The following is a 14,237-nucleotide window of genomic DNA, read 5'->3' on the forward strand; positions in this document are numbered from 1 at the left end:
TACTGAGAGAGAAGAAGCCCATAGAAGTCTGTCCCCCCCTCCCGCCCCTGCCCCCACTAGCACTGTGGACATAATTTTTGTCCTTTCAGGCAGATTCTGCCAACAGCTTCTCTGGACGCCTGGTAAATGGTGCAGAGGTGGGTTATCAGACAGCTGGGTGTCAGGGGCAGCACGCTCCTCTGCTCTGAAGGATAAAGAGATACTTCAAGGCCGAAGAACGCTTTTCTTCCTGACTTGTTAGCTCTCAGTGATTCATTCTTGTCCAAGCCAGTGAGGGCACTCCCTCCCTGTAGACTGTGTGCTGCTGGTGATTTGCTTTTCGTAAACACGTCTCCAAGCTGACACAAAGCCCAGTTTCCAGACAAAAGAGGAAAAATAAAAATGGAAGCCACATACTCCAATTCCCAGGGACATCCTGGATTACTTAATATTCCCTAGCTACCTAGTCCAGAGCTTGGCAAGGCATCAAAAGCTCCTTTGGAATGTTCTGTGCACTTGACAGGAGTGAATGCTGGGCAGTGAGGCCTAGCCTTGCTCCTCCTTAGGAAGGGGAGAACAAAAACAGAAAGCCTGCACCAGTGAGCTCTTGCAGTGCTGGCTAAGATGATGAACACATGAGGCAAGTGCCCAGAGAGGACCAGACCCCTCCAAAGCAACACACAAGAGGCACACCCTGTGACTAGGGCTTCTGGGGGGTGGCCTCTTTGCCATCAGCTGTGGACAACCAGGACCTGTGTGGCCTCGGCAGGGTGCTGTGCTCTGGTACCCAATCCCTGATGGGAGGGCATGTATCTAAGTGATGTTGGGGGCTCTGAGGAAGAGAGCCCCTCCTGAGATGTCACAGGCATCTTCTCTGACTCAAGGCTGGGGGCTGTTTTTGGTCTCTCATGCCCAGCATGGAGGGACAACAGCAAATCAGCAATAAAGGCCTGAGGTGGAGTGAAGGCACTAATGGGCACTCAGTCCAGAATGTCGGTCTCAAAGGGGACCAGGTGGTAATAGGACAGATTGGTGACATAGGCTGCAGGGTCGTCGCCATCCTCCAGCTCTGAGGTAAACTCACTACTGTTCTCAAACCTGAAATGAGAAAGGGTGAAGTGAGGGCTGGTTCACAAACCCATGGTGAAGGAGGAAATGAAAGGGTAGAGGTTCAACCCTCAGAAGACACTCAGGGACCACCGCAAACTCTCTAGACTCTGTAAACTCTATCACGCTGCCATTCAGAACACACAGTTTTTACTGAACCAATCAGAAAGTATGGAAATAGCCATAGCCATAAATAGTTGACAAAAATCCTACTGTAGATTGTTACAGCTTCTACCTTTTCTCCTTCACAAACTGCAATGTATACTCATTCGTTCAACAATATTTACCAAGGCCTGCATTCATTCACTCAGTCTCTGATGGCACGATTCTCTCTCTAGTGCCAAGCACTGCCCAGCGCTCTGGGGACAAAGCCCAAAACTGACAGGCAGGGCCTGTCCCCAGAGCACAGGGGCCTCCCATGTGCCAGGCCCTGTAGACAGTAACAAGGATGAGTAACACGGGCCTGTGTTGTTTAGATTTGTGTGTCCTAACTAAGGACCCTAGGGACAGGAGGGTCACAGAAAACCAGCCAGGGCACCAAGTGCTCGAGGATGGCATTCTAGCTGGGAAACCTTCTCTTGGCTTGGTGGGCTCTGCAGGACGAGCAAGCAGTACTTGCAAGTGAATAGTGGAAAGTAAGAATATGTGCCCAAAATATAGAGCAACATAAATACTTTCCTAGTATTGATTCCTCCATGAATGAAACCATTTCCCCCCGGTCCAACCCAAATGCAGCCTCCTCCACTAGATAAAGACTCCAAATTTTAAAAATCCATACCAGAGGACATTCTCCCAGAGCTTAAAGGTACAGTTTCAACTACTTTTCTCAACCTGAGACTCAGACCAAATCATGCAGGGTGGAGGAGGGGCAGGAAGGGGAATGCAGGCTACCCTCCTGGGATGTCAAGTCCTTTGAGCCTACCTGCTGCCACCCTTTCCCTGCGTCTTTTCTCAGGTCCTGTCTCAAAACAGCAAGCAACTCCATGCCACCAGAACAGCTCAGTGTGACTATGTGAAGTGACCCAACCCTTGCATACCAAGTGCACCGTGCTAGGAATCTAGCTTCAAACAGTGCTTCCAGGAGAGTAGTAGTTGTTAAGAGCTGTCGAGTCCAATACAGCATGACTCATAGCAACCCTATGGACAACAGATCGGAACCCTTTCCTATCCTGTGTCATCCTCATCATCTGACATGCTTGAGCTCAATGCTGTAGTCACTATGTCAATCCATCTCATTGAGAGTCTCCCTCTCTTTCCACTAGAGAGGCAGGAGGAAATTAACGTAGTGAAGGAGGTGATTCCAGGTCTCAAATGTGTGAATACAAGGGGAACCGCAGTGGATTCACAGTGAGAAGTAGCGAACAGTGTGTGTGAGGCAGTTGGCTCCTCCACATGCCCATGCCTAAGGACCCAAGATGGGCAGGAAGTAAGCCAATGTGGTCATCCTTCAGGGCATCACATCACTTAGGCACCAAGTCAATACTCATCAATTTTCTTGTTAGGATATTCAATCTCTTTCCCCATGGAGAGGAAGAAACAAAAAAGGGAACCATGGATGCATGGAGGAGCACAGCCCTGCTCTGTGGCCAGACGACAGGAAAGTACACAAAGAAAGAGAAGCTAAGGCACTCCAAGAAATTAAGCTGGCTAGGTCTTGTTGTTCCATCAGGGTGACCGACTTCTTGGCTCAGTACTGCCTTCAGCCACTAGAACTCCACTCACAGCTCATCTGATTGATGTTTGAGGACTAAAGTGGGCCTGACTCAAACCATGAAAGCTAAGTGATGAGCAAGACCAAAAAATGACAGTTGCTTGGCTTTTAAATTGTGCTGTTAGTGAACAATATTGAATATACCACAGACTAACAAAAGAACAAACAAATCTGTCATAAAAGACGTGCAACCAGCATGCTCCTCAGAAGCAAAGATGATGAAACTTAGTCTCCCATGCTTCGGGCATGTTAGCCAGAGAAGCCGGTCCCTGGTCAGTGAAAAGGAGGAAGACGTTCAATGACATGAAAGCTACAACAATGGGATCAAGCACAGCCCAGATTGTGAGGATGGCTTAGCACTGAGAAGTATCAACAGGGTTGCTATGAACTGAAACGAACTCTGTGGCACCTACCAACCACACAGCATCTCTTTCTGCTGGCCAGTGTCCTTGAACACCAGGTCACCTCCTGATGCCTCACTCCCTTCCAGGAAAAAATCTGGGCTTCATTCTCCCTGTGCTTCTTCACAGCTCAAAACCACATAAATCAACTACTTAAGCCTAGCCCCCAGCAGACAGATAGGAGCCCGAGGAAACACTATGCATCTGGATGGGGTTGTTGGCAGCACCTAGTAACAGAGACCATTCTGTCTCCTGCACCAAGAATTTCAGAGCTGGTAAATGCCTCCATAGAGCACAAGGCCCCTCCTCCATTCACTAATTAATCTCGTATCTGCACAAAGCCATCACTTGTAGCACCAAGCCAATGGGCCATGCTGGTGGTGATGACAGAGAGACATGTATAATCCTGACTTCAAAATCCCAAACTCAACACCACCATACTTGTGATATCAAGCAAGATCTGTTGGTAGACAACATCCTGTCAGGTTATGACCTACGCCAGTCAGCCCAGAGACCAGGCTCCCTGGCAGAACAGTGAGGGGATGGCACAGGCAGTAGCTGGCCATGTGTATCCAGCCCTGGTATCTTCACATGTGTTATGATCGAACATCCTGGGACCAAAGACAGGACAGACATGGTGTCTGGCTACTCCAGTATTCCCTGTTAGTCTCTTCCTCCCTCCCTGAGCAAGGCTGGCCCAGTCAGTCACTTGGAGGCCAATATCCATGTGCCATGTCTCTCCAGCCAAGCCAGGCCAGACCAGCCATTTATTGGCCAGCCTGAGCCTAGACACAGAGACAATATGCTCCTGTGCTCAGGGTGAGGCAGACCTTGGAGTCTTGAAGCTTCTTCAACAGCGTCCTTAGATGCAAATAACTTGGGCAAAGGACTCTGCTTCATGAGGTCTTAATAGAAACCTAGGACTCACTGTACTCTGGGAAAGGTGAATACTTGAAATGAGTATCCAAATGTGAGCAGGGATGCTGAGTTATGGCCACATCAACTTTCTTTCAAGCTCCCACCACACCAGTATCAAGGGCCCTCTTACATAGCTGGGTATTCAAACCACCATACTTACAGATGCTCTGTTGAGTCAACATCCAGATGTTGGTCCTTCCCATTTGGTATACTGTGATCAATGACTATAGTCTCTGTATTTGCTAAACAAAAGCCATTGGACCTCATGATTTCTGAAAATCAAAGCAAAGAAGGTTAGAATGATCTGCAGCATTTCCATGAATCTCTCCTGTTCCCTCTTGCCCATACTCTCCAAGGACACTCTATATCCCAAGACCTCCCCAAGGAGATCTGCTAGGCAGACACAGGGCTAACTACCAAAAGCACAACACTTGCCAAGAATATGCTTTGTTGCCTAAGGGTCCTATCAAAGCAGCTGACTCTCTTGCATCAGATGAAGGGTTTCCAGTCAGAACAAGAGAGTGCTTGGTTCAGATCTTTGACTATGGGTCTGTATCCCTGGTCCTCACAAACTAGCTATGTCTTTGAACAGAGAGCCAAACTTCTTGAGATTTGTACTGTATCTGAGCTGGGGTAAACAATACCCATCTCTCTAGCTTGCTATAATAATCAGATGAAACAAATGTATATTTTAAACCAAATGGGAAATCTTCACTTTTCTGCTTTATATAATTCTATATATGAATTGATTCTCCAACAAGTATACATTTTAATAATTTAGAAAAGCCAATGAAGAGAAATATATGGTATCTACAGTGGCTGTTCAAGTGTTAGCACATGTGGTGCAAGGCTTGTGCATGTGGGTCTCTGAAGAGCTGAGGGCAGGAGATGAATGGATATGTGGTAGCAGGACCCACCAGCCAGGAGTTCAGACATGCCAGGAGCAGTCTGATAGAAATCTCCATGGCCTTAGAACTTAGCTTACCCAAATGTGCTGGGTAACATATATGGTTCCTCCAATGCCAAAATCCTACCTATTGTATCCCACCTCATCCATGTCAGTAGAAACTGGTCTGATTTCCCTACAATAATAAGGAGGGTCTCAGCGGTCCAATGCTTATTTTTAAGAGACTGTGTTTCTGCCATTTCCCTCTGTGGGCTATAGAAAGTATGCAAATACATCTGGAAGCCAGGAAGGCCTCCCTTCCTAGGCAATATGCTCTCAGTGAGTTAGACCCTCTCTTAACTCAGTTCTTAGTCAGCCAAATTCCACATTCACAATTACCTTCATCTGTTCCCACAAATCAAGCTTGTCTTTGAAGACATAGCATAAAATAGATTCCAAGTGTCTACTGTGTTTCTCAAGTTCAGGGGATTACCATCTTCCCTCTTCAGAGCCCAACACATGGAAACACAGAGCTCAAAATATTCTTCCTCACACTTGGCACGCCAGAGAACAGCAAGAATCTCATTTACGGCTCAGTTTACTAGCTGCTGGTGTTTTACAGACAACTGTCTTATTTTATATTTTTCTTACACTTTATCATTATTTGGACTATTGTTATTTTAACATTTCTCTCTTGATGAAGAAAGCTAAGGAAACTGAAGACAGGAAAATAAAGGTTTCTCCCTTTGTTTCCAAAGGCTTTAAATGCCTATTCATGAGATTTGCCTAATAGTTGCTAAAGTTTCCACTTGACAGTAGAAGAGACAGCTCATGTTTTGTGGACCTTTTGCAACAATGCCCAGGGCAGTCACATCCACAGATAGTATCAATACCCACTCACCTTACCCTCCTCCCACTAGAAACAATAGGTTATGACATGGCTGGTGAGGTTCTTCAAGTCTTGAAGAGTTGGTGTCTGGAACCCTCTTCTGGGTCAACAATTATCTACTGGACCTCCAACCCACACATATTTGCCTCAGAAAGCACATACAGCCTCTGAGTAACCTTGGCACAGACTACTCACACTTCTACCCTCTTTCTCCCCTTTGTCATGGGAACTGGTTGGGGAAGAGCTCTATAAAGTAAATGCTGCTGTTGTAAAACGTTTCTGAATAAAATTCTGAGGATCTGCTTTCCTCTGCCAGGTAAGTATATCTGAGGATCTGCTTTCAATCAGAACTAATCCTTTCCAAAATGTGAAAGTTGGAGCTCTAGATAAAATGACATCTTTACCAGTCCCAAATGGAAGCTGTGTAGTAAATTACTCCTTAGCTGGCCTTTGGGAATGCAGCTACAATGTATGTGAGTGTGGCTTCACTGAGTAGGGCCAGCTGGACTGGGGACTTGTACCCAGTAGTGAATTCCACTGAAGAAGATCCCTTAGACCAGCCTGGCTCTGAGATTAGCCCACAGCAACATACACCCTTGGGGTAGGCAGAGTTTTATAGCTGGGGGGTGGCAACAACTGTCATAACACACAGTATCTTCTTAACTTGGGTTTGGAAATGGATCCTTTATTGACTCGGACTGTTTTTTAATATGTAATCAAGTACAGACCAAAACTTAGGTCTAATCCATGTACTTGGTTGTAACACACCTGTACTAGCTAAAAATGGAGCACATAATCTAGCCATATTTTTATGTATCTGATCACACAAAAAATAGTACTAAACAAATCTGTACAAAGTACTAAACAAAACTAGCAGTCATCTAAAGTTTACAAAGAGAAAAGCTTTCAGCTCCAGCAAGCCTCTAATCACATGTATTTACAAGTTTTTAAACTAAACCATCTTGTGAAACCTGGCATTCAGGCCCTTTCTCCATCATTCCCTATAAGATCATCATCTACCAGATCCTGTGAGAGAATCCTGATACATTGGAGCTCTAGACAGGTCAGGGCAGTTCTGGGCTCCACAGCATTTTGGGGGCTGATTTTTTTCTTTTTTTTTTTTAATTTTTTTCTAAGTAGATCACCAGGGCTGTTCTTGTGACCTACCTCTGGATGTCCTCACATCTCTAAACTTTGAACTAGCAACCAAACATGCCTCGTGTTTTCTCCTGATGAGAACAAAGTTACGTATTTTTGGCAGAAATGTCACCATGATGTTTTGTCCTTGTTAGTACATTTGTTAAAACCAAATGGTTCCCCCTCCCCTTATCTTTATAATTTTGAACAACTACTAACTAATTTGTACATCTAAGATACTGGCCTGGATCACATCTCTAAAGCATCTTCTATAAAGCAAGGTAACCGTAATTACTGATGTAGTTGGTCTCTTGGGGATATACTCTTAGACTACACAAATTTGTTTCTTTCCAAATTTTCATCCACTAATCTGAGTTGTGCAGCACTCCTGTCAATTTGCTGCACTGAGGTAATTTGGGTTTGCTGTGATGCTGAAACTTGTGCCATTGGTGGTGGTGGGAGGGTGTCATATGCCATTATGGCTGTCCAAGGCATTCAGTGTCTGGTGGAGTTCCCAGTTTAAGACTGGTTTGGAAACAGGTGTGGCATCCAATTCCTAGACCATATGCCTCTGGAAACTCTATGAACTTGGAGAAACAACGATAGTTATAGAAAGCCTTTTGTTCATAGGGTCGCTATGAATCTTGCTCAACTCGATGGCAATCAACAGTCACAACAATAATCTTAGTACTCGCCTCAATTCTCTCTGAATTTGAGTGAGAACTGATTCATAGCTGAATCTGCAGTGGAGATTTAAGGCCCATTTTTCTCCTAAGAAGCTGCTGATAGACTGAAACCGGCAGACAGGTGCAGCCTTTGGGTTAGGCATGGAATCTTAACGGACCAGGCCACTGGGGCTCCACCCACCAGAGATCATTTCTGCCTCAATTACAATGCCATCTGCCTAGTGGTGATTTTTTTGTGTGTTGTAATAGTAACTATGTTGCTAGATGCCCTCATGCCACCGTCACTTCATTTTGTTAATTCACATGTTCATGTTTTTGAGCAATTTACTCTCACCCCTCAAAGCATTCAAAGTATGGTTCTCCTTCCTTCTTAGTCCTCTCCTCCAGTGAATCTTCATGAACAGGACAAAACTCAAAGCAATGCCTTGTTACTAATTTGCTAAGTAGGATGTCCTTATAGAACACAAATTAAAGCAGATACTAGACAGCTTTCTAATTAGTGAAGAACAAAATTGCAATTCATCTCTAGGTCCCTTGACCCAGAATGATCAGACTGTGTGACCAAAACAGATTAGCCCAAATAGTCAGATTAAGGCTGAAGTTAATACTTCCTTTTATACCACACACAAGTCACAGTAGAGGAAACATTAAACTTCTGGGTTTTTTTAGCTCTGATGAGCATTTAGTTAACATGGAGCCAAAGCATGTTCAAGGCTGCATTGATCCAAAGCATAAACCAGAGGCCACTGAATTTTGAACTGTCCCTGACATAGCTCCATAATATTGAAATGGTTCCCTTGGCATTAGTCCACCAGCTGGCACATAGCACCATCTAGTGGAGCTTCAAACTGTAATTCATGAAAGAGAACAAAAGGCCTTTAGAGCTTCAATCCATCCTGAGACAGAGCCTTCAACAGCTGCCAGGTCAGTACCATGTCCTTCTCTAAATGTCACTTTAAAGCATATGAAGGCATTTGAGGAGGTGTTGGTGTGAGTAAGAGCAGTGGCCCAGGGAACTTCAAGGAAAGGAAGGAATTCACCAGGCAGGAAGATGGGATAGTCTGTAGAGTTCAGCCAATGCTAGGACTGGAGTATGGGGTGCTTTGAGTAATGGCATTAACAAACTAAGTTCTGACCAAAACCTGGCAGTACAACTCCCTAAAGCTTACACCACCGGAGCTCAAAATAAATCAGGAATTTGGGCTTTAATCTGGAGGTAGGGTTTACTGTTTACAGGTTCTGAGAAAATATTACATGTATATAATCAGATTTTGCCATTGTATGCAGAAGCTGATAAAGACCTGTGGTATTCCCAGGTGACACCTATATGCTCCAGAGTCTGAAGATTAGACCCTGGGCACCCATCAATCCATAGAGACCAAATATGGGAGAAGAACTGTACATGTAATCTGCTTATATGTGAAATATTTTTTATATTTCATATAAAAAATTTAAAAATATATTTCAAAGGTATATCGGCACCAGCAGCCAGGAAATTAAGACTTATTGTGCTGGGAAAGTACACTGTCAGAGACCTCTTCAAAGGACTAAAGAGTAACGATGTCATTCTGGAGACCAAGGTGTACCTGATAGAGGCCATGGTCTTTGAAATCACTTGCTATGCATCAGAGAGCTTGCCAATGACTAGGGAGGATAGAAGGAGAATTGATGCCTTTGAGCTGTGGTGTTGAAGAAGAGTACTGAATATACCATGGACTGCTAAAAGAGCAAACAGGTTCATCATAGAGAGGGTTAAACCAGGCTGCTCCTTGGAGGCAAGGATTCTGAAGCTTTGTCTGACATACTTTGGACATGTAGCAAGCAGGGACCAGTTCCTGGAGAGGGACATCATGCTTGGGAGGGTGGAGGGACAGCGCAGGAGAGGAAGGCCCTCTATGAGGTAGATTGATTCAGTGACTGGGATAATGGGGATAGGTGTGTCAGAGACAGTAAATTGGCACAAGATAGACCAGGGTTTAGAGCTGTTGTACAGAGGGTCACTATGAGTTGCACGTAACTCGACGGCACATAGCAACAAGAAGGTGCTATCAAATACTATTCTCGTGAAATACTATTCCTAGATTTACCATAGCTTGTTATCTCCATGTTTTCTCTCACTTGACAAATAATAGAATTACAATTTATATCATGAGGGAATCTCTCTCTAATACAAACATATACTATTGTAAGTCAGGAAGTACCAGTTTAGACAGAGTGAGAGACTGACTAATGTGGGGACAAAGAGGGGGAAAAATGTGTATCCTCATGGGGAAAAATGTGTATCTTCATTGGGAAAATCGCACACCCTGGTTTGGAAGGAAATGAGAGGTTCCAGTCTGCCACCCAATGACAGACCATTTGTTAACGCCACTGTTAAAAAGTTCACTGCAGAAAAAATGTTCTACGCTAAGCTCAAACTAGCTTATTAGGCCGTCCACCCTAGCCAGCACAGGCTTTGCAGGCATCACAAAACCAGTCTCCAGGGGATCTCTGGTGGCCTAGTGGTAAGGAGCTGCAACTACAATCCCAGAGGCGCACAGTTCGAATCCACCAGATGCTCTGCCAAGGAAGGAGGGACAATCTCCTCCTGTACCAGTCAGATCTGATTTGACAGTACACTCACATAAAAAACAAAAAAACAAAACAGTCTCCAATCCACACACACACCACTCTGAAGGTGACAGTCCTCTTCCTGGCCATTCATCACTATCCTTCTCCTCCCAAGCACAGTCATGACTGCTAGGAGAACAAACAGGTTTCTCCCGGAGAGGGTGAAACTGGGCTGCTCCTTGAGGCAAGGATTCTGACATACTTTGGGCATGTTGCAAGGAGATCTCTGATGCATAGCAAGTAATTAGAAAGACCATGGCCTATATCAGGCACACCTTATTCTCCAGAATAACATCATTGCTCCTCAGTACCTTGGAGAGGTCTCTGACAACAGACTTTCCCTGGTACAATTAGTCTTTTAATTTCCTGGCTGCTGGTACCAAGAGTTTTGATTGCAGAGCCAAGCAAACGGAAGCTGTCAACAACCTCAATCTCTTCACATCTAACATGATGCTGCCAATCAGCCCAGTGGTGAGAATCTTTGTTTTCCTGATGTAAAGCTTCAATCCATATTGAAGACTGTAATCCTTGACCTTCTGCAGCAAGCACTTCAGGTCCTCCTCAGTTTCAGCAAGCAGGATTGTGTCATCTGCATAATGCAGACTGTTGATAAGTCTACCTCCAATCCTGATGCCACAATTCTCCTCATAGAGCCCGCCTCCCAGATAATCTCTTCCACATACAGACTGAAAAGATATGGAGATAGGACACATCCTTAGTGTGCAGCCTTCTCAATTTGAACCATGCAGTTTCCTTGCTCTGTTCTGATGACTGGTCCTCCTGGCCCAAGTATAAGGTTAGCATAAGCACAATCAAGTGTTCTGGGATTCTCGTTCGTCTCAAAGTCAGCCACAGTTTGTTGTGATCCACACAGTCAAATGCCTCTGCATAGTCAATGAAACACAGTTAGACATTCCTGTGGTACTCTCTGCTAAAATCCATCTGACAGTAGCTATAATATCCTTAGTGCCATGGCCTCTTCTAAATCCAGTCTGTACTTCAGGCAGTTCTCTGTTGATGTGCTGTTCCAATCATTTTTGGATACTCTTCAGCAGAATCTTGCTTGCATGTGATATCAATGATATTGTTTGATAATTTCTACATTCTTTTGGATCACCGTTCTTTAGAATGGGAACAAATACATATCTCTTCCAGTCAGTAGGCCAGGTTGTTGTCCTCCAGATTAGCCAACCAAAACTGGAAATACTTGGGAATGAAACTAATTAGAGATACAAAAGACCTATAAAAAGAAAACTACAGAATATTTCTGTGAGACACAATAAAGACCTAAATAAATGGGAAAATGTGCCCGGTTCACAGATAGGAAGAGTCAATTTTGTGAAAATGACAATCCTCCCAAAAGCAATCTATGTGTTCAAAACAATACAGATACCAAATTCATTTTTCAACGAGATCAAAAGAGTAATTTTCAAGTTTATTTACAGAGGAAAAGAAGAAACCCTGACTAAACAAAGCACTACTGAAAAACAAAAATGAAGTGGGAGGCATAGCATTCCCTGACCTCAAAACCTAATGCATAGCAGTACTAACAAAAACAGCATGGTACTGGTACAATGACAGGCACACAGAACAATGAAACATAATCAAGAACCCTGAAATGGACCCACCTATCTAGGTCAACTGATATTTGACAAGGAAATCAAAGCTATGAAATCAACCTCTTTAACAAATGGTGCTGGAAAAACTGGACTTCTACCTGCAGAAAGCTGAAACAGAATCCACATTTCACACCATACACAAACTTCACCTCAAGGTAGATCAGAATCCTGGGCATAAAACCCAAAACTATAAAGTTCATAAGAGAAAAACTGGGACCCCAGCTTAGAAGGTCTAGTCTATGGTATACAGAGGCTGACAAATAACATAAATGTCAAAAGACATAGAGAGACTTTTCACAGAAGAATGCTGGATGGCCAACAGACACATAAAGAAATGCTCAAAATCCCTGACAATAGGAGAGATGCAAATGCAAATCAAAACCATATGAAATATGGTCTCACCCCAGTAGCAGTCGCAACATTTACTAGGACAGAAAGCAATAAATGTTGGAGAGGATGTGGAGAGGTGGGAACTCTCATGCACTGTTGGTGATTGTAAAATGGAACAACCACTCTGAAAGGCAGTTTGGCATTTCCTCAAAAAGCTGAACACAGAAACTCTGTATGACCCAGTTATTCCATACCCCAAGGAAATTCGATCTGAGTACACCAATGTTCATAGCCGCATCATTCACTATCACAAGAACATGGAAACAACCCATGTGTCTGTCCAACCACAACCTAATAGATTGAGAAATTGTGGTAAATTCACAGAATGGAATACTATGTGGCACTCAGGAACAAGGATTTAAAAAAAATACTATATATCTTGGGAGAGACTGAAGAATAGTATGCTGAGTGAACACAGTTTCATAAGGACAAATACTGCAAAATACTATAATAGAAGGATAACTAGTAAAACATGTTTGGGACAAGGGGTGGGAGCATTGGGGGAGGATGAGTAGGGGTGAAACCACAAGGTTGCACAGTTTGGTGAGGAGAGGGAAAAGGGTGAAGCAAATGGGAAGGATCCAGCAAGGACCTGAAAAGAAAGAGCAATGATGGGCACGGTCCAATGGTGTTTACCTTTATAAAACATAATGAAGGGGAATGATTGTATGAAGCACAATGTGAATGCGAATAGTGTGAAACAAAAAGTATATGAACTTTTAAGCAAACCAATATAAAATATATTAAAAACATTTTTTTAAAACACCCAAAACCAGATTCCTTCTCAAGACGTAGCCCTGGGCTTACCACATTCTCATCTCTTGATTCTTCTCTATCAAGTTCCTCTGAGTTCTCCTCTTCCTCTATTCAAACAAGGGATGAAGGATGAAAGCCCTTCTCACTTTCTTTTCTAGTGAGATCAAGATGTTATACAGGATCTGGGTTTTGACCCCTTCACTGCAGTTGAAGGCCCTGCTGAAAGTTTGCTTTTGCACCCGAGATACACTGAAGCAGAATCTACATTTCAAAAAGCTCTCCACCCACACAAGAATCACCTGGGGGTCTGGTTAGACTACAGATTATTATTCAGACTATCTTGGGCTTAAATGCAAAGAATATTGTTCTGATTAACACTTTCATCAAGGGGTTTAAGTTGCAAAGACTGAAACCCTCCATGAGCTTTTACACTGAACCTAGAGCTGCATCTCTTCTGCCTTCATCTGTTCCCGAATTGGAAAGCCTCTGCAAGACCCCTTTCAAATATCACCTCTTGGACCAAAATAAAAATGACCGCCCCTTGCTGCGAGATGCAAATTGTAAGCCAGTATCATACCCCTAGCACAAACAAACCAAAATCCCAAAGCCATGCCCTTCAAGTTGGTTTCAACTCATGGCAACTCTCGACTGGGCTACCAATGCTCTAGGTCTTTTTTTTTTCTTTTTCAATATCGTGCTACATCTTTTTTTTTTTTTTAAATTGGGTGAGTGAAAGCTACAATTTTTATTTTTATTCAATCATTCATACACATTTTGTTCTATAGCATTAATTTCTATACTCTTAATGAAGTCCCATTTTTCCCACTTCCTCCTTGTAATTCTGATTTCTTTTACTCCTCTTATTATACGTGTTTTCCCTTTCTTTATGATTAGTCATCCCTTTATTAAATATTCTCCAGTCCACTTTACTACATATTTATTATCTATTTACTAAATTTTGCTCCCTTTGCCCCGCCATGATACAATCCAAGAATGATTCTATATATAAACCCTTCTTTATCTTTTATTACAGTGATCTTCTAAAATATATACCCTTTGTGATTGAACTACTTAGCACTATGTCCTCTGGATTCAACAACTTTGCACAGTGTTTCTCAATTTCTTTTTATCTTTTATTTTAATTCAAC

The 14,237-nt window shown here is 43.3% G+C and overlaps 1 protein-coding gene across 1 annotated transcript in view; it reads right to left on the minus strand.

Annotated features, from left to right (window-relative positions):
* Positions 1–959: 959 nt before the first annotated feature.
* PXDC1 (PX domain containing 1) overlaps positions 960–14,237 on the minus strand; it is a 48,265-nt gene continuing 34,987 nt past the window's right edge. The window contains exons 4-5 of the mRNA XM_006888724.1: positions 4,277–4,388; positions 960–1,077 (exon numbers count right to left, since the gene is read on the minus strand). Of these exons, the coding sequence (XP_006888786.1) occupies positions 960–1,077; positions 4,277–4,388 (230 nt within the window). The remainder of the gene's footprint in view (positions 1,078–4,276; positions 4,389–14,237) is intronic.

The sequence above is a fragment of the Elephantulus edwardii genome, unplaced genomic scaffold (assembly GCF_000299155.1).
Source record: "Elephantulus edwardii isolate Elephantulus edwardi_28Jun2011 unplaced genomic scaffold, EleEdw1.0 scaffold00071, whole genome shotgun sequence".
Classification (NCBI taxonomy): domain Eukaryota; kingdom Metazoa; phylum Chordata; class Mammalia; order Macroscelidea; family Macroscelididae; genus Elephantulus; species Elephantulus edwardii.